Raw genomic sequence first — 21,012 nt, forward strand, 5'->3', positions numbered from 1 at the left:
TCCAACCCTGTCTCTGGGCAGTGCTGCCTTTATCCAGTCAAGGAAAGGTCAAGGGTCAGGGCCAATGGCTGGCTGCTGGGTCACTCTGGTGGAACCACTGGTCTCAAACCAGCTAGAACCACTCACTTGTTTAGTTACTGAACAAATCACTGTTCCTCTTGAGTTTCAGTTTACCCTTCTATAAAATGAGGAGGGCCTCATGACCTTTTCCACCTCACACTCTACGACAGTAAATCTTGGAATGTGGCATGGAAATAGCCAGCAATTAATAGCAGCAGCTAGGGGTATATGCAACCACCAGGCATACTCTAGCTCAGGCAGCACCTGTGAAAGTCATTGAAGGCTAACTAGCTAAACAAAATGTATATCCCCCTTCTAAGCCCTGAAGGAGCAGAGAAAGGTTAATAAAACATTAACTGGCAGAGGCTGGGTCTGGAAGAATGTTAGCTGCATGCTCACTCCGGGAATGAAGCTGTTTGCAGTCACCAGAGCAAGAACACTGGCCACAGCTCATTTTCCAAGGGTGCATGGTGGACATCACTCAGGGCTACCAGGACGAGGCCCTGCAGCACCCTGCACACGGCTCAGAAAACATGACCCACCCATGTGACCTGCATTGGGCTGTGTGCAGCTTCCTTGTGAGATGACACCCAGACCCAACCCAGGATGCCATTGTTCTGTTGGGTTGCCCAAATAAACAGGTGGTTCAAGGCTAAAAGTTAAATAATAACACTACCAAAAAATTCTAGCCTAGCCCTCTTCCCCTGAATGCCTTATAAGAACAGCAGGTGAGCCCTGACCGGTTTGGCTCAGTGGATAGAGCGTTGGCCTGCGGACTGAAGGGTCCCAGGTTCGATTCTGGTCAAGGGCATGTACCTTGGTTGTGGGCACATCCCCAGTAGGGAGTGTGCAGAAAGCACCTGAATTGTTTCTCTCTCATCGATGTTTTCTAACTCTCTATCCCTCTCCTTCTCCCTTCCTCTCTGTAAAAAAAAAAAAAATCAATAAAATATATTTTAAAAAAAGAACAGCAGGTGAATAAGCCTAATCTGAGGTCTAGGACTAAAACCCAGCTCTTAGACCCACCCTGCAGACTGCTGCTGAGGGAAATATGAAGGGAGCATTCACGGGTGAAACCAGAGCTTAGCCTCCAGAGGCCAGGCCAGTGCTGAGTAGGAGGGGGCCAGGCAAGGGCGGGAAAGTGCACCAGGAGAGCGTGAGGTGCATGCACCTGTCGCCACACAGCCCAGCCTCCTGAGAAGTTATGGGGGTCTGAGGGTTGGGAGGAGTAGGTGTTAAGGGAGGAATAGCTCTAGGTGGGAGGAATCTGAGCCACTTTCATCCTGGAGCCTCAGTTTCCTCACCTATATAAAAAGACAACAAAACCCATTGGACCCACCCAAGCAGTGCTTGGAGAATGATTAGGAAAATGTGAAAATATGGAAGAAAGCAGTGCATACTGGCAACTGGCAGCTCATATATAACCTCAGGCCCTCTCTTCCCTTACCATGGCTCCCAAGCACCACTCTCAGCTTAGGTCCCAGCAGAGGATGGCTTTCCTGACTACCACAAATGCAATGCACACGGCCTTTTCTGCGTCCTCAAGCAGCCAAGATCAGATCCTGGACTTCTTTTCTATGTCCCATGGTGCTGAGCTTAAAGCTGGGCAGTCAGGAAAGAGAGGTCAGTTAACCTCACTAGACTGAGCCAGAGTCAGTGATTTATTAACTGCTAGGGTGTGCCAGGATCTTCCCTGTCGGGTTTGTCATAGATAAGGGGACCTTTACGAGCCTTTTGGGATCTGGTTTTAGAGAGCAGTAACAAAGTATGAAAAGTTATTCCACTAGTCTCTTGAGGAAGAAGCAAACAGGATGATGCCCTTTCCTATACACCCAGCTGAATGGGGGCCTTCAACTGCCTTCCAAACACACCAGAGCTTATGCATATTGTCCACTACCCATGCTGCTCCTGAGGCCAGGAGTGCTGGCCCTATCCTCAGAAATCCTGTCCTGAGCCCAGCCCAGCTCCTCCAGCCCTGCCCCACCCCCTCTAAGCAACCATGGTGCTAGTCCATAGCTTCCCGTATCTCCCAAACCCACCCAAATTTGATGAATGCTTATCAATCTCTTCCTTGATCCCTCTTTTTCTTTTTTAACCATTTAAAATTTTTTATTGATTTTTAAAGGGAAAGAGAAACATCGATTTGTTGTTCCAGTTATTTATGCACTCACTGGCTGATTCTCGTATGTGCCCTGACTGGGGATCGAACCCATAACCTGGCGTTTCGGGACAAAACTCTAACAAACTGAGCTACCTAGCCAGAGCTATCACTTTTTTTCATTTAAACATATTGGTATACATATTTACAAATAATATGTATTCCTTGTATTAAAGTCAGCTGACAGTGACAAGCAAAAAGAAACCTTTAATCATCTATAATTCTATCTGTATTGTATTGCTTTTCTAGACTTTATATGCACATATATGCATATATACTATTTTTAAAATTGATTTTTAGAGAGAGGAAAAGAGAGAGAGTGATTATAATATACATACTATTTTATAATCTTTTTTGCATGCAACAATTTATAGTGAATATTCTCCATATTTCTACGCTGTAATTTTTTATGTTCATTTCTTAATTTATTTTATTTTATTTTAATCCTCACTCAGGACATGCTTAGAGAGAGGAAGCAGGGAGAGGAAAAGGGACGGAGAGGGAAAGAAAAGGAGGGAGGGAGGGAAACAGCAATGTTAGAAACACTGAAAGAAAAAATAGAAAGAAACATTGATCAGTTGTCTCCCATATGCTCCTGGACTGGGGATAGACCCAGCAATCCAGGTATGTGCCTGACTGGGAATCGAACAGGCAACCTTTTAGTGATGGGACAGGCTCAACCAACTGAGCCACTCTGCCCGGGCTGTTCATTGCTTTTAAATGGCACAAGACAAACCTTATCTTGCAATTATAAGTGCATTTGTTTGCCTCCCCTACACAATCTAACAGTCTTTAAGACCAGGGATTTTGGATTTTCCCATCTTTGGATCTTCACCACATTCCTGCCATCCCACAGTCTTTAGCACATAGAACGTGCACAAGAAATGAGAATGTAAATGGGTAAGGTGGAGGCTCCTGAATCTGAGAAAAGAGGAGGGACTCAAACTTACCTGAAGATGTTCCCTGGGGAAGGGATTCCTGCAGCCTCTAAACCAGCAACTCGATTCCAAAAGCATGAGGCACAAAGCAGAACCCATGATCCTGGGTCCCGAGCAGCCCATGTTGTGGGAACGACTCACGGGTTTCCCAGTCAATTCAACTGTGAGTTTTTCTTAAGAGGACCAAGTAGATTCCATGGTCAAGGAAACTATGCAGTACTTACCTCGTTGACTATGTAATCCAATAACTCAAAAATTGCCATGGGCGGTCGGCTGTCCATTCCATACGCTACAGATTTTATAAAAAGAAAGAAGAAAACACTTCTCAGAAACAGACGGGAGAAGTCTTTGCCAGTAAGAGGCTAGGTGTTGGTCATGGATCCCGGGGACCAGAATAGGGTAGTGGACAGTAAAGAGACACAACAGCCACAGATCAGGCCTGAACACACAGGGGACCAGCAAAGGTCACAGAGCCAGGCCAGCCATGGTATGAGTCTGGGCTCTGCCACATCAAAGGTTTTTTACTTTGGGCAAATTAATTGTCACTGAGCCTAGTTTTGAGCTTTGGATAATATTTATGTCTGCCTTCCTTATATTGAGAGAGGAGCAAATGAGGTAATACTAAACAACTAAAAAACTTAGTTTTAATTCTCCCTGAACTTGGTGTTTTTTTTTTTCCTTTTATATTCCCGAGTCACAGACCAGCCTGAGGGGCTGCAGCCACCAGCCTCTCCAATGCTTCTCTCTTCATACATGCCCTCTCCCAAGTGGGCCTTATGAGAATAAAGACCAGGTCTTCCTGGTCAGACAGGATGTCCTAGCAGGACCTCTATTAGAAGACGGCTGGGCCAGGATCTTCTGAGTACCAGCTTTACTTCACCTATTCAGGTTAAAGAGGCAGGCAGAGCTGCACAGTGCTCACCACCTCGGAGCCAGAATTGGCCAATCCCAAGTGTATGTGGCCTTTGCAAGTCAAGCACTCTGTGCCTCAGTTTCCTCATATCTAAAATAGAGATTATAATAGTGCTCACACACAACTGTTATTAAAATTAGACAATGGTAGGTAAATCCATGGAGATAGAAAATAGACTGCTGGGGATGAGGTGGGGGGAGTTGGGAGTGAATGCTAATGGAGATGAGGTTTCTTTTTGCAGTGACGGAAATGTTCTGGAATTACACAGTGGAGATAGCTGCACTACGTGGAGGAATATACTAAACACCACTGAATTGAACACTTTAAAATGTGTGTTTTATGTTATATGAATTTTATCTCAGCAAAATAATCTACCTAAAATAAAAAGAAGAAAATGTCATGATTTTTAAAAAATAGATAATGCACATAGATGCAAAGTGCAGTGCTGGGAACATAGCAGCACTCAATAAATGGTAGGAAGTTGTTGGTTATAACAGTAACTTCCTACACTTACCTGGAGACTTCTGCCCTGCTTCCCCCAGCCCCAGCCTGGCATCCTGAGACAGGGAACCAGCCCTCCAGAAATGACCGACAGTAAGCGACCCCCACACTCCAAGCTGGAGCACACCATGACACTCACAGCTAAGGGGCCTCCCAGGGGTCCTTGGCCGGGGTGGTGTCTCAGCCGCATCTCCCTCCACCTGGCACCCAAACATCAGCTCCAGCTCCTTGGCATCTGGAGGAGGGATGGGATACCTCCCAACCGCCATCTCAACCAGAGAGAGCCCCATGCTCCAGATGTCCGACTGCACCGAGTAATGAGTCCCCTGGAGTCTCTCTGGCTGCAGGAGAGACAAACCGTTACAAACACCTGTGAGCCAACCTGGGCCCACGCAGAAGAGGGGTGGAGTCCCTCAACAGGAGCCTCAGGACTTCCTGCCCCCGTGAGACTTGCCTACACTGCAGGAGCGTGGACTTCCCCTGGGTCTGCTGGTACATTTCATTTTCTTTTGCCCTTTCCTCTCCAGAGTTCACATGCCATGTTAATACTTCCACTAACCTACTGAATTTGGCCTTCTGCCTGTCCCCAAATACTGTGCTTACCAAGTCCTAGCCAGCTCTCATGGCTCTGACCCCTCCTCAATTCTCTGTCTCCCCTGTAACCTGCCCAGAACCGCATCCAGCCCAGCTGTGGTTCCAGCGCTGCCCAGCCTGGCCACCGTCCTGCATGGGTGGGCACTCTGTCCAGAGCCCAGCATGAGAGGCTCACCTTGTTACCTGAGTCTGAAACATGAAGCTTCTGGAACATGGGTCATGAAGGAGATGGTGTAGTGAGTGGAAAGAAGTTCGAAGCCCAGCTCTACCAATGACTCACTGCTTTTGGAATGGCAGAAAAGCAAAACGATATGGGTTCAGAAGACATGGGTTCAAATCCCACTCTGGGACTTCTAAGCGACATGATCCTGAGCCTCCATTCCCACATCTCTAAGATGGGTGCTGGCGATGATGGTAACAACAGTAATAACATAACATATGTGCCCCACTTACTAGGGTGATCAGGGAGTTCAAAGCAAACGAAAATACATGTTGTATGTTGCAAAATATTGTATGAGTTGTTACTAGTGGGAAGAGGCAAAGAAAAAGAATATAGTGCTATATAAAAGCATTATTTGAAATAGCACATGTATTTCAAAAACTGTATAAAAATCCTTATTCTGACCATCATACTTTTTTTTAAAGATTTTTTAAATTGCTTTTTAGAAGAGAAAGAGAGAGAGGAAAAAACATTGATGTGAGAGTGGAACATCGATCGGCTTCCTCCTGCATGCCCCCTTTCGGAGATCAAGCCCGAAACCCAAGCATGTGCCCTGACTGGGAATTGAACAGGCAACCTTTCAGTGCACTGGATGACACCCAACCAACTGAGCCACACCAGCCAGAGCCATCATACATTTATTTAGACAACAAATTAACTTCTCCCGTAGGATTTTTCCCTAACTCCAACACTGGACCACTTTGGAATTGACCACATAACCACAAAAACTCAAACCACTAAACAAACCCCTGGATCAATAAGTCCCAGGGCCTGCTAATTAATTTTGAATTTGAGAGTTGGCAGTTGAGTGGCCCTGTTTTTAGACATGTAAGGACTAAGCAATGAGGGGATGGCAGAGAAAGAGTTCTGAAGGGCCATGGGTTTCATGTTTAAGACTGTGGGTCACTGGAGTGGAGGGTGGAGATGTGGGTCAGCACTGGTTGAGCGATGTCAGCAATGACTGGAGTTGTGGTGGGGTAGGGGGCAGGCAAGAAGAAATGAAGATGTGAACATGAACTTCCACCAGGGAGGCCAGGGACAGCTTACAAATCCTACCTAAGAAGCAAGTGAGGGAATGCGTGCAAAGGGAGACTGACTAGCAAGAAAAAGATCTAGCTTTCAATCCTGGCTCGGCAAGGTAAACTCCCTCAATCTGGATTTCCTCATCTCTAAAATGGGAACAATCACATAGATCAAATGAGATCACTCAGCGATGTAAAAGTGCTTGAAAGATAACTCATAAAACACTCCATGTTCAAAGATGCCCGAGCCTCTGTGCCTGGCCCCCTCCAATGCAGCCCTGCACTCGTGTTCACCTCCCGCTCACTCTAATGCTCCTCTACTCTGCTCCACTCAGCACTCATCCAGTCAAGCTTCCCCCTTTCTGAGTCATCCTAAGGAGCGTGCTAGCCACTTCCCACCCATTCAGTCAACCAAACATTCACCCACTCACCACCCCTCCCCTCAGAACCCCCCCTGTGCCAGGCCCCGAGCCAGAGCCTGGGGACAACACAGACACCTACAGTCATATCCCTGCCCCAAGAGCTTGCTGTATGGAGGAGGGAGGAGAACAGCTGGTGCTGCCATGGTCGTGGGCACAGCCTGTCACAGAGCTCTGGTGGCAGTGGGAACCGCGGAGTTGGAAACAGGAGGGAAGACCTTCATGACCAGGCCCAGTACCCCAATTATGCTCAAGGCTTATGAAAGGCTAAGACCATCTATCTCCCTGTTAGACTGAAATCTCCTCAGGAAGGGACCATAATGCTTCACCACTCATTTCTCCCCCAAACCCCCCATCACCAGGTTCTGGCTCCACAGGAAAAGACACCTACTTAGTTCCTATCCCTCACCAGACCAGAAGTTGGAGAAATGGAACCCATTGCTCATACCGACATGTAGGACCTTGTGCCCACGAAGGAGTTGGCCATGGAGTCGATGAGCTGCCCGCTGACTCCAAAGTCACAGAGCTTGATCTCCCCACGGGAGTTCACTAGGATGTTAGAAGGCTTGACATCTGCAGAGAAAAGAAAATTAAAAAGTAGGCAACTGCTCTGACCGTGTGACTCAGTTGGTTGAGTGTAGTCCTGTGTACCATAAGATCACCGGTTCAATTCCCAGTCAGGGCACGTGCTCAGGTTGCAGGTTCAGTCCCCTATCCGGGTGCACATAGGAGGCAACCGATCAATGTTTCTCTCTCACATTAATGTTTCTCTCTCGCTCTCTCTCTCTCTCCCTTCTTCTCTCTCTAAAATCAATAAAAACATATTTTTTTTAAAGTAGAAAAGAAAAAGCAAAGTAGGAAATTGACACAGGTAGGTTGGGGAGAAGAAGAGTCAGCATTCCACAGACAGACCAGCCCTGACCATGAGTCTCAGGACATACCCCTGCCCCCATCAGAGTCAGCCCTCAGACTGCAAACACTTGATACCAAGACCTCCTATTCCCTCCATTCAGGGTTTGAGTAAAGACTGTCAGGAGAGGAAATAGCAAGCTGCTATAGAAGCAGAACAGAAAGCCAGTATATTTCAACCTTTGAGAATCCCAACTTGGCCAGATGACCATTAGAAGGAGTCAGTCACCATGAATAATCAAGATTTCAAAGTCTGTTGCTTCAACCGTCCCTTTTAGCAGAGCATGTGGGTTTTAGGAATATGTGTGGCAGTGGTTAGGAGCTATCATGATTCTTTCACTAAAGTCATTTCCCTAACAGCTTACAAAGCGGTGTCTACCTGTTAGTCAAGGAGAGCTGGAGAACTAGAAAGGCCTGGAAAACTGCTCCTCGCTGTGGTCAAGGCAGTGACCCTGGACCAACCCCATCCCTCTTCCCTGCACACAGACCCCACTTCCCGCCCTCGCTGCCCTGGTCACCACTGCTAGTGCACTGGCCCTTCCCTTTGTTTTCTTCCACCATCTCCTCTAATTCAAGCAGCTGTCCTGTAAAGTGGGCAGACCAGGCCCAAGTATTATTCTCATTTACAGGTGGGAAAACTGAGGCTGGGACTTTGTAAAGGTCCCCAGGCTAGGACTTTGTGGGCAGACATCAGCAAACATGAGACCCACTCAAGAGCAGGCCACACCCAGGGACAAAGTCATAAACCATGACAGGGAATCTTTGTCAGAAGTAATAGAGACACTATATAGAACATCAGAGAATCAGGGTAAAAACCAAATCCCCATAATTCCAACCTACCAGAACTGCTATTAATATTTTATTTTTCCCTTTAATACTCTCATATGAACGTATTTATTTTTAAACAGATTCTAACAGCTCTATTTAAGTATTTTTCCAAGAATAAATTGGGAAAAAAGATCACCCTTTCATATCCCAGTAAGTCCTTCCCCTACCTCACCCCCGCCTAGCCCATCATCTTCAGCTCAGGTGGGGTCATAACCACAGCACCCCTCTCCACCACCATCATCAGCTCCAAGAGAGAGGAATGTTGGCTGTCTGTCTCACCACTGTAACCCCAGAGTCAGGACAAGACCCTGGCACACACCAGGTGCTCCAAAACACAGTGAATGAAATATTTAAATTCACAATGTGCCAATGCACACACTCCAAGCCATCTGAGCAGTCTTTCTAAGACCCAGCCCTCATAATGGCATAGGAAACAAGACCTTTCCAAACTCCTCTGCAACCCTGTGGCTCCTACATATAGACTTTCAGAACGTAGGCATCAGAAGTAGCCTTAGAGATCACCTGGCTCCTCCCCTTCATGGTGGCGATGAAACGTCTAAGGCCCAAAGGAGTCCAGGGACTTGGCTGATGTCACACAGCAAAAAACTGAAGTTGGAATCAGAACTCAGACCTTCTGATACCTAGACCTGTCCTCTTCCCACCTACCTTACTGCCACATTACTCAACTGTTCCACTTATTCACATACGTTCACTGAGCACCTACTACATGCCAGGCACCATGCAGGTATCAGGAAGACAATAGCGAGCAAACTGATCATGTCTAGTGTAAAATGAAGTATACATTTTAGTGTACTTGAGGAAACAAACAAAAACAAACTGACAAACCAATGTGTAACGTCAGGTAGTCTCAAGTACCACGAAGAAAAGAAAAATAACAAAACCATGAAAAAGCACAGACAGTGGAGGTGGGGTGCTGTTGTGACAGGGCAATGAGGGAAAGTCTCGCTGTGGAGATGATCCTTGGAGACAACCTGGATGAAGTGAGGGACTTGTGCGACCTCCTGGGGAATTACTTCAAGCACAAGGGGAGGTTATAAACGTTAGGAGGTCAGGGACTAACCTTTCTTTTTTCCCAGGCCTAACATTAGGACAAGCCCAGACAAACACTGTCAACCAAGGAGGTCCTCCTCTCCACAGTACTGTCGCCTTTCTCAAACAGATGTGGACGAAAGGGGCCACATGCTAACCTGACAAGCTCAGGAGAGGCCTGCATGACGGTCTTGCAAACTCAGAGACCTAAAGTAACCACAAAAGATGGCCTGAAATTAAACTTTAACTAAAAGCAGTTATGGTGGATAGTTACAACCTAGGCCGGTATCTTCACTAACAAGGTCAACCTTTACCTTAACTGAGCCTATCTGTCTTTTTGCATCTATAATAACATACCCTTGAAATGTCTGGGTAACTTGTAACTTCCCTTTTTCTGGACCCCTTGGGGCACCACCTAACGTGCCTGGGTGCCAGGATAGATACCACAATTTCCTTCATTGTTATCATGTTAATTGTTCCTGCACCCACCTAAGTATGTGTCTATCATTTTACCTTTTATCCAATCCTAGGGGTTTCCCCCGCTTTGTTTTCTCCCTCCTCTCTAGTCTATCACCAATGGATTTCATGTAACCCACCTAAGTCCCTTCCTTTGATTGCAATCCTAAATAATAAAAGGCTAATGTGCAAATCAACTGAATGGCGGAACAACCAGTCGCTAAGACACACACTGACCACCGGGGGCAGATGCTCAATGCAGGAGCTGCCCTCTGGTGGTCAGTATGCTCCCACAGGGGGAGCGCCACTCAGCCAGAAGCTGGGCTCATGGCTGGCGAGCGCAGCGGCGGTGGTGGGAGCCTGTCCCACCTCTGGGGCAGCACTAAGGATATCTGACTGCCGGCTTAGGCCCACAGGCCAGGCTGAGGGGACCCTCCTCCGCCACCCACTCCCCCGCCCACCCCACCCCCAGTGCACAAATTTCGTGCACTGGGCCTCTAGTGTATAAATATAGATGTAACCCGCCATTCTCCAGAGCATTATTTCAATTCGTTGAGGTTCTGCTTCCTGGCTTATGTCGACAGTTTGGCTCAAATAAACTCACAAAAATTCTTTACAGGTTTGAATGTTTTTATTTTAACACAGAGGACGACGACTAACCCCTAGAAGTCGGTGTTCAGTGTGTGGAGAGTGACACTGAGTACCTGGACAGAACTGGAAGAGCGAGGCGTGTGAGATATTTGCTGGGGCCCTGCGGGGAGAGCACATGGGAAGCATGGGCCTCTCTCTCCCACTCCCACCGAATGCCACAGCCCTTTATCTGGACCAGCCCTCAGCTCCCTCACCTTCCAAACACTCCATGGCCTATTTAGGAATGGCCTATTAGACCTTGTTTTAAAGCATAAGAGCAGCACTGGCAAAAGAGACAAGATAACTTGTATGCAAAGCCTGACCCTGCCACCTACCATACATGCGGACTTGAGCAAGTCACTTCATTCACTTCTCTAGTCTGTGATTTGCCCATCAGTAAAGTGCAATCACAGCTCTTGCCACCTCACCAGATGGAGACCAGGATCAATCTAATGAGGTGTGGGCATTTAAAATGCTACAGGAACACAAAGAATGATTCTTCCACAGGCTGCCCTCCAAGACAAGACAGCCCCAGCTCCTTCCATCCCCCAAGGCCCAGGACTCCTTCCTCTGCTGGTTAGACACTTCCCTCCAGGCTGTAGCTGCGCTCAGGAGCAACTGCACTGCAGCTGTAGCTGGCCTTGTGTCTGATTTCTATTCACATGGCAAGCAAGCCTCCTTTTTTTCAAACTTATGTAACACATTTTCCTCCATCCCTGGCTGTCAACAACAGCTTTCCCCCACCTGCCCCAGGGAACAGCATTGCTTGGGAGGCTGCAAAGATCCCTGATGGGGGTAGGGTCAGAAAGGAGCAGAGGGAAACCCTGAGGGGCGTTTTCCTGCTTGGGCCACGTCTGTCCTAGGAGCCAGATGCACTACACATGGCCCCTCCTGGTGACCTGGAAGCCTGACAAGAAGGTGCTTGAAGACCTGGGCACACTAAATCCCTCAACTCTAGAGCATGTGGCTGGAGCAGCCAAGCTGGAGCAAGCTCCTCCCTGGCAGCCCCAGCCAAATGGGGCTCTTCTCTGAAGGCACAAAAGAGGTACATATTAGACAAGATCAGAGAGAGAGGTTCCCTCTAACTGTCAGCATCCACATTTGCTTTCTACAATCGCCTCCTTCCTCTGTTCCCGCTCCTAGTATCTTCCCCCTCCAGCAGGACAGCACCTTCAGATGCTCCTGTCTGCCTTAGAGTACAGTCCAAGCCCCTTGGCCTGCCTTTCCAAGTCTTTCATTGTCCCTCCTTACTTCTCCACATGTCATGTCCATCTCCTCTGGGCTCAGGCTTGCCTGCCTCTCTAATGTGCTGTTTTTTTCCTGGCACATGCATCTAAAGCATCCTCTTCTAACACCCACCCTTCTCACTTCTACTTCTAGATGCCTCGTTCTTCCGAGTCCCCTTCCCAATGTGGAATACCTTCCTGCTTCTGGAGCCCAGGGTTTAATTGGCTTCCTCCCATATATCTCCTAGCAGCAACCTTAAATATTGTTCAAATCATAGGCCCAGTCTCTCCCTACTTGGGTTCTCCAGGCCTTGGGTTCTCTTTCTGACCCTTCAATATCAAAAGAGTGAGGCTAGGGCCCTAGTTGGTTTGGCTCAGTGGATAGAGCATTGGCCTGCAGACTGAAGGGTCCCTGGGTTTGGTTCCTGTCAAGGGCACATGCCCAGTGGCGGGCTCAATCCCCAGTAGGGAACGTACAGGAGGCAGCCAATCGATGCTTCTCTCTCATCATTGATGTTTCTATCTCTCCCTCTCCCTTCCACTCTGAAATCAATAAAATAATAATAATAATTTTTAAAAAGAGAGTGAGGCTAGGAGAAGCCTCAGCACCTGGTGGGCTAGGCTGCATTCTGAAGGAAGCATCCACCACCCTGCTAGGCTCCCGGGCTGACAAGCCTCCCTAGGAAACCCACAAGATACTAAAGTTTGATATTCTCATCCTGTTCAGACTCTGCAACAATGAGGATGGGTAATCACCCTTTCTCCAAAAACGAACAAGGAGGTTTTAGGGAAAACTAAGAGGAAGAAAATATGTTTTTCTCTGATATTTTCTGTCCCAGAAATAACCAAAGCCCCTTGCGCCCTCCCCCTCCCCCTTCCCCAAGAACATATGACTTCAACTTAATTTCTAAGCATTTTCTACCTCTCTACAACAAGAGATTTGAATTAAGGAAGTTAGCAGGTCATTTGTTTATTCTATAAACACCTATAGAATGCCTGCACTGAGCTGTGAGTAAAAAGGACACAGTCCCTGTCCCTATCTTAAGGTCACTGCCACTAGAGACATAATCAAGCATATATCCAGAATGCATGCACACGTGTGTGACAGTAAGAGCAATGGCCAGGGCACTATGGACTCAGCTAGTCTAAATCCTTCTAACCAACCAGGACCGATGCCAAGATGGCAAGGCCTCATCAGGCAGATAAAGCAGGTGAGTATCAGCCCCCACAGGGTGCTATGTTTGAGTAACCACATTATGTTTGGTTTAGGCTAAGGCTAATATCACAAGATGCATTACCTATTAGAGGGGGGAGACAAGATGGAAGAAGGTAGAACATGGAGGAACGGAAAGGCAGAGGAGCAGGGCAGGCAATGGGGAGTGGAAGAGAAACAGAAGAGAAGACATGGAGGAAAGAAATGGGGGCCCCAGAGAAGCAATCTGAGGACAGTTGGACACTAGACTCTGGCTCATCTGTGACGATGGCTGAATCCAAAAGTAAGATAATCTTGGATAAGTGAGAGTTAAAGGTTAAAGAAAAAAGGCAAATGAGATTTTAAAATAATGTCTCGTGGCTTAAAATGACCTCTTCTTAGCAACCCTGGCAGACCCTTAATAACCTTTCTCTAAAGATGAAGAAATAGAAGGGAAAGGTAGCTGACCCTTGTAAGTCAAGTAACAGTCTCCACAGAGCCACCTCCAGTTATCTATAGCCTCAGGGAGCTAATTAAGCAGCAAAGTTAATTAAAATTCAGAGAAAATCCCAAACCCTTCAATTAGCCATGACCTATAACCTCTTTTTCCCACTCAACCTTCCCCAAGAGCATTGAAAAGTGGCTCCAGCCTTCTCCCTTCATTGCCTCTCCCCCTCCCGCCTACCCCTCTTCCCCCGAGGCTAAGCAAAATGAACAGAGCTGAAAGACTAGGGTGGGAGGATGGGAGGTCAGCAAGCCCAGCAGACCTGGGAAGATGCCACAATAGTTCTGGGTCAAAGAGCACCTACTATGCCAGGCCTTCCTCTCCCCCGTCCCCCAGGCCTTTTAAACATAGCGTCTCCTTTAATTCTCTCAACAATGAGAAGTAAGCATTAAAAACCCTTGTGTGGAGATGAGAGACAATGAGGTCCAGAGTCCAGGAGTTACCCAACAAAATTACACAGTGAACTAATGGCAGAGGCTGGAGTAGAACCCATAGACTCTCGAGTGATTGTCCAGAGCCTAGGTAATCTGGTTCTAGACAACAGATCAAATGGCAAATCCTAGTGAGTTGTACTCCAAAGTTTCAGAAAAGCCATGACTAAGTTGTGGTTGAAGGTGGTCAAAAGGTAGAAATTTCCAGTTATAAGATAAGTAAGTCCCAGAGATGTAACAGTGCTATAGTTAATAAATACTGTATTGTCTATTTGAGAGTTGCTAAGAGAATAGATCTTAAAAGTTCTCATCACAAGAAAAAAAGCTATGTATGGTGATAGATACTAACTAAACTTATTGTGGTAATCATTCCACAATATGTATCAAATCATTATGTTGTACACCAAAAAAATCTCAATTTCTAAACACTGTGGTTGGGGAAAGGGTCTCTCGCATAGCAAGCTTTAGCTGGGAATAGGATCTGACTTGGGGTAGGGTGACATCTGGTTGTGAGAGAAAATAACTCTCTGCTCTGGCTTAGCGAGTGCACGCTTCCTTCTGAGCTCCAGCTCCTTATCCACCTTGACAAGCCTAACGGCAGGAAGCAGCAGGGACTAGAGGTTGTTTCCCTCCCACCTCCTTCTGATTGACAACCGGGTTCAACAGGGAGCCTGGAAGCGCAGTCCAGGTCCTGACGAGCAGCTGTTCATCTCTCAGCACTTCCAGGAGTTTTGCAGCCAAGCCCAGTAGCTGCGTTGAACTTTCTTCCCTCCCAAGACCCACTGATTCTGAAATGCATTATTCTCGGCCTTTGTGCACCCCCCTCTGTAAATTCACTACAGCATTTCTGACCCAAAAGCACCCAAATGCTGACAATTACACAGCAGAGGGTGCTGCAAGAGTCAGAACTTGGCTTTCACTAGCACACACCATTCTAAGAAATGGTCTAAATTTTTAAAATAAGATGTAACAAAAGCCAGACCAACACAAATAGGGGTTACACTAAAGAGAGAAACAGAGAGAACGAGGAGAAGAAAAGCAAAGGGGGGAAGAAAAGGAACGAGGGACAGTAAAGGAAAATGCTTATGGGTCCTAGATTCCTGACCTCTCATTTCTAATAACCCATAATATTTGGCAGAGCAGCCCCATTTTACAGATATGGAAATTAAGGCTCAAGTGAAGTTCCTTGCCAAAGATCATAAAACAACCTTTCCATTAAAAGAACATGCCTTAAAGTAGTGTATTTCCACCCAGCTGGTGTGGTCCAATGGTTGAGTATCAACCTATGGACCAGGAGGTCACAGTCTGGTTCCTGGTCAGAGCACATGCCTGGGTTGTAGGCTTGATCCCCAGTGTGGGGCATACAGGAGGCAACTGATCAATTATCCTCTCTCATCATTGATGTTTCTATCTCTCACTCTCCCTTCTTCTCTGAAATCAATTTTATAAATATATATATGTACACACACACACACACACACACGCACATATACACAAACATATCACAAATCTCTCAGAAAGCCAATCAATCCCAGTGGGCAGGAATACAATGTTGGCTATCTTGAATATTCATCATCTGCCATTCAAGAAAGAAAAATGAGCTAAAAACCTGTTTGAGCTGCTGAAGACCTACCCACTTTGCTCAGAGGAGGAGAGGGAAAATAAAGACAATGGTATAGAAGAGGTAGAGGCAGGCCGGAGATTTGTTCATTTTTAAATGGAGTAGGAGAAAATTCCTAGTAACATCACTGCATTTATGGAAACCCAAGCTCCACCAAAATAAGGCTTTACCATTTGTGCCTGGATCACAGCTCAGCATGATTCACCAAAAAGTCTGGAAAGGAGGTCAAGAGGCCACTCACCAGTCATTCACAGCTCTGGAGCAGACACGGGAATTTCTACCTTGGGACAAGCCCCTAAAGAAAAGCACTTAGAAGAGTGTGTCTGCCTATTTAAGGACAAATGGAAGCAAAAAATAACAGACATTCCTGGAGTAGTCCGCCAAGAAATCCTCTCCCCACCACACACACTTCTTTGGAAGAAGTGCTCCTTCTCCACGCTAGCCAATGCTCCAGGTGGAAACTGACCACCTCCTCCACCACCTCCCCTAAAGGCCCTGAGGAAGCACTCTCCCTCCTCCGGCTTCCCATTGCGTCGCTTCAGGACAGAGAAAGACAAACTCATCTGGAGCCATAATCATCGCTGTGGATCTAGCAGCTGAGATAATTCTAGAGCGAACATGACTCTATTTCTAACTAAGGGACCAGCATACTGGATGCCAGCTTCTAATTAGCCACTGTTTCTCTCCATCTGTAAGGTGGAGCAGTGTAGACAGAGTCCAGAGAAATTGATATCCCTATAGATTCACTGTCACCTTAAGGCTGTCACCACATGGCTGGGGGATGAGACAGGTGGGGAAAGGAAGAAGAGGAGCAGCCAGGACTGCCTCCTGGACACATGGACCAACTTATGAATCAAGACACAGACAATATCTACACGCGCGTGCGCGGGCACACACACGCACACACGCTCACTCACACACAGGGATTGTACTCAGGACAGAATCCTATGTGCAGCCTCAGGGGCAACTCTGAGTTTCTGCTCAGATAAGCCTGGCAACATCCCAGAAAAAGCCTGGCAGGCAGGGAAATAACTTGCACAGGTTGCAGAAACTCATTTCATGTGAATCTGATAACCAAACAGCCTGTAAAACAATAAGAAAACAACAACAAAATCTCAGGCCACTGCAGATCTTGCCTATCTGCTAATAGCAAGTGTGACTGAAGTGAGAAGAAGATTCAGAAGTTGAAATCCTGGCTGCGGCTGAGGACCCAGGTCCTCTGGAAGCTGCTGCTGGGATACCCACCCAGGAGGTGCTTTGGACGCCCATCTGTCCCCAGGAACAGAGTCCAAAAAACTCTTTTTTTTTTTTAATATTTTATTGATTTTTTACAGAGAGGAAGGGAGAGAGATAGAGAGTTAGAAACATCGATGAGAGAGACATCGATCAGCTGCCTCCTGCACACCTCCTACCGGGGATGTGCCAGCAACCCAGGTACATGCCCTTGACCGGAATCGAACCTGGGACCTTTCAGTCCGCAGGCCGACGCTCTATCCACTGAGCCAAACCGGTTTCGGCCCAAAAAACTCTTATAGTCTCCAAAGAAACTTTAAATTTCATTCTGACTCAAGACATTCCTGTTTTTGTAAAACTTTACCCTGAGCAATAAGGAACTCTTTAGAGCTGACTCAAAGCAGGATGGCCTCAAGGTAAAAACTACTCTCCCTCTAAAGAGTCATCTGGCTTGTTCCGATTGCAGTCTGGCTCAAAGCTCTAGGCTGGCTTTCCAGTACGTGGCAGGCTTGAGCCACTAATTCAATACTGGGCATAAAGATCAGACAGGTTACACACTGTTTCATCTGATAGAAGGGAAAGAAAAACAAGTTGAGGCATAATTCAACACTGTTCTTGGCCATTTATTGATCATCAGCCAGCAACTCCAAGGCAGAAATAATTTATGAGCTAAGTTGTATGAACTCCGTATTGATCTAAATCATATAATGCTTCTTCAGGGTCTTGATCAAAATAAAACCTTGGTAATTAGAGTGGGCTAAGAAGAATGGCAGGCTAACAATGCAAATCACTGCTTTAAATGGTAGGAAACAGAGCTGTATCCTAGTCCCCTCTCCCACACACACAGTTTAACCTAACCACGTGGGGGTCAGCTTTGGATGAAGTGGACCTTTGACCTCCTGCCATAGTAAGAGGAAAGGCTGCACAGAAAACTTTGTAGCTAATTCATTTCAGAGCTCCAGGGTCAGGGAGGAAAAAACCCTTTCCTACTTATGTCAACCATCATGTTTTCATTAAGAACTTTTTTTTTCTAAAAATATTTTTATTGATTTCAGAGAGGAAGGAAGAGGGAGAGAGAGATAGAAACGTCAATGATGAGAGAGAATCATTGATTGGCTGCCTCCTGCACGCTCTCCACTGGGGATGGAGCCCGCAACCTGGGCATGTGCCCTTGACCGGAATCGAACCTGGGATCCTTTAGTCCGAAGGTTGACACTCTATCCACTGAGCAAAACCAGCTAGGGCTCATTAAGAACTTAAAGCTGATAACTTAAATCTAAGTTTGTGATTAAATTCTAGTTTCCTCAGTCAGGGGATTCTTCTTCCCCTTAACTCAGTGGTCAGGAAGCTTTTTCTGTAAACAATCAGAGAGCAAATATTTTAGGCTTTGAGTTTGAGGGTCACATGGTCTCGTTCACAAACTTTCTCATTAGCACAAAAGCAGCCATAGACAACACATACAAATAAACATGCCTGTGTTCCAATAAAACTTAATTTACAAACATCGAAATGTGAATTTCACACAATGATCACATCACAAAATTCTGAAAAGCAATTCTTAGCTTGCAACCATATAAAAATAGGCAGCGGGCCACATTTGGCCTGCAGGCTGCCAGTTTGCTCACTCTTGCCTTAAAGGCTCAATTATTGTTTTGATTTATGTTAAGTAGTTTTTTGTCTTTCTGACCCAATGCTTAATAGTATTTATAGTGGAAAACTTTTTTTCTAATTTGCCTGCTTTCAGCATCCGTTCCTCCTCCCCATCTTCTAGTACAGTGGTTCTCAACCTGTGGGTCGTGAGCCCTTTGGGGATAGAACAACCCTTTCACAGGGGTCACCTAAGACCATCGGAAAACACATATTGAATATATAATTACATATTGTTTTTGTGATTAATCACTATGCTTTAATTATGTTCAATTTGTAACAATGAAAATACATCCTGCATATCAGATATTTACATTACGATTCATAACAGTAGCAAAATTACAGTTATGAAGTAGCAACGAAAATAATTTTATGGTTGGGGGTCACCACCACATGAGAAACTGTATTGAAGGGTAGCGGCATTAGGAAGGTTGAGAACCACTGGTCTAGTAGAAGTCCTCTTTTTCATTTGGGATATGCCCCTCCCCAACAGCAAGTGTTTCAGTTAGGATATCAGCTAAGCCCCTTCTATTCGGCCACTGAGGTGGGTTTATAACCTAGGACAGCCAGCCAAACTACTCTAGTCCCCTGACACAATGACTGGTCCATGAGTGGGCAGGCACTCCAATCAGAGCCAATCAGTAGTCAAGCACTGATCTGGATGATGGGGAGACTTGGGGGGGGGGGGGGGCGGGGGAGGAGCCCTTTCTCTAAGTTCTCATCCAGCATAAAGACATTTGAAAGGTAGGAAAATTAGCATGTGTACACCCAAGGCAATAATCCTCACGAGGCCTAAGACACACTCACCTAGTTGAAAAAATATAGAACACTACATAAATGGTGCCTGAAATAGTTGGTCTTCCCCCCAACTAACATTATTTACTTCTTCTCACTTAAAAAGTAATTTGTGAGTACAGGCATGCCTAGTTTTGTATCACTGACACATTCCTAAAAATAAAAGTTTTAATCAAATTGTGATTTGCTTGCCTTGGTGAAGATTCTATGAAAATTTACAGTTGAAAGATCCTGTACTGAATGTTTTTTAAAAAGTAAAGAATTGCCCCTGGAGCAACTTGTGTTGTAAGTTATTTTTGTACATTAGTTTTACTTAGAGCAGGGCACACTAAAGAAATCACTTTCAACCTAATAATTTAAAATCCTGAGTGTCGTCTCTGCATGCTAGATTAGGTAACAGGGTGCCAACTGCCTCCAACACTCAACAATAGGAGGGGTGGTTCCCTTGATACCTGCATGATTGTTGGGAGTGTATGCTTCACAGGCACTGGCCCCTCTGGGAGGTGACTGAGCCCACAACCCTCCCCCTGTCCCCCCACCCCGGGAGGCCCAGCAGTAGGGATGGACTGGGGGCAGCTGCTGTTCTGCTTAAGCGACCCACCTTCCCAACCATAGTAGCCCTGGTCCCTGTCCTACCAAAGTCTATGGTTCAGCTTTTCAAAGGATTCTCTGAGCTTTCCCAAGATCCTTCTAATGAGTAAGTTCTGAGAAGCTTAAATCAAGTTAGGCTGGTTTCTGTTGCTGGTAATCATAAAAAACTATACCGATTCATCTGCTAAACAGCAGCTAATGTTTATTAAGTGTCTACTACGTATCAAGCACTACTCTAAGTACTTTGTAGGCATTATCTCAAATAACCCTCACAATCCTTTAGATAGGCACTATTTTCCTGAGGTTTGGAAAAATTAAATAATTTGCCCAAGGTTACACAATAAGCAGCACAATGAGGATTCAAACCGTGAGCTTTTATCACTGTGACAGAGTGAAAAAAGATTGGCCATGATATTTTGTAGCTCCTCCCAACAAGACAGAGTCTATCCCACTACGCTGAATCTTGTCTTGACCATGTGACTTGCTTTAGCCTACAGGGCAGTAACAAACCTGACATAATCAGAGGCTTACACGGTGGTTGACTTTTGGGGTGACCCCCTCTTGCTACTAAAACCCTAAGGCCAATATGGGAAGAAGCAAGGGCTTTAACCTCCCAGAGGATGAGTAAAAATATGGGGAGATAGGACCTGCCAGCCCACAGGATTATAGGAAATAATAAATGGTGTTATTTTTTTTTAAACTACTAAATTTGAGGGTGGTTCATTACACAGCAAAAGCTAACTGAAATCATGACTAAGCTATCACCAGCAACTCAGTATCAACAAGTAGGAGTTAGTGAAAATTTGAGGCAGAGAAAAAGCTTCTTTATTCTTCCTTTTCTTCACAGACAGAATGTGAAGATCAGAATTTTAAATTTCATCAAGAAAGAATATAGTATTTAGACCAGAAGAAGAATTCACTGGCAGCAAGGAGACCTACGTAAAGACAGAGGCAGGCAGACTCTCTCATCCTCACCCTAACTTAAGATTTCCAGGAATCATCCACTCATTGCACTTCCTGCTCTGGAATCCTGTGCAAAGAGTGCTATTCTAAAGGCCAGGCCTCCCAGCAGG

The 21,012-nt window shown here is 46.0% G+C and overlaps 1 protein-coding gene across 1 annotated transcript in view; it reads right to left on the bottom strand.

Annotated features, from left to right (window-relative positions):
• The window catches only part of MAP2K1 (mitogen-activated protein kinase kinase 1), a 77,841-nt gene that overhangs the window by 1,642 nt on the left and 55,187 nt on the right, over positions 1-21,012 (bottom strand). The window contains exons 6-8 of the mRNA XM_070420417.1: positions 7,274-7,398; positions 4,710-4,911; positions 3,381-3,445 (exon numbers count right to left, since the gene is read on the bottom strand). Coding sequence (XP_070276518.1) covers positions 3,381-3,445; positions 4,710-4,911; positions 7,274-7,398 — 392 coding nt within the window. The remainder of the gene's footprint in view (positions 1-3,380; positions 3,446-4,709; positions 4,912-7,273; positions 7,399-21,012) is intronic.

Source organism: Myotis yumanensis, unplaced genomic scaffold, assembly GCF_028538775.1.
Source record: "Myotis yumanensis isolate MYYU_CA2020_CCGP unplaced genomic scaffold, mMyoYum1.0.hap1 SCAF_1, whole genome shotgun sequence".
Taxonomy (NCBI): Eukaryota; Metazoa; Chordata; class Mammalia; order Chiroptera; family Vespertilionidae; genus Myotis; species Myotis yumanensis.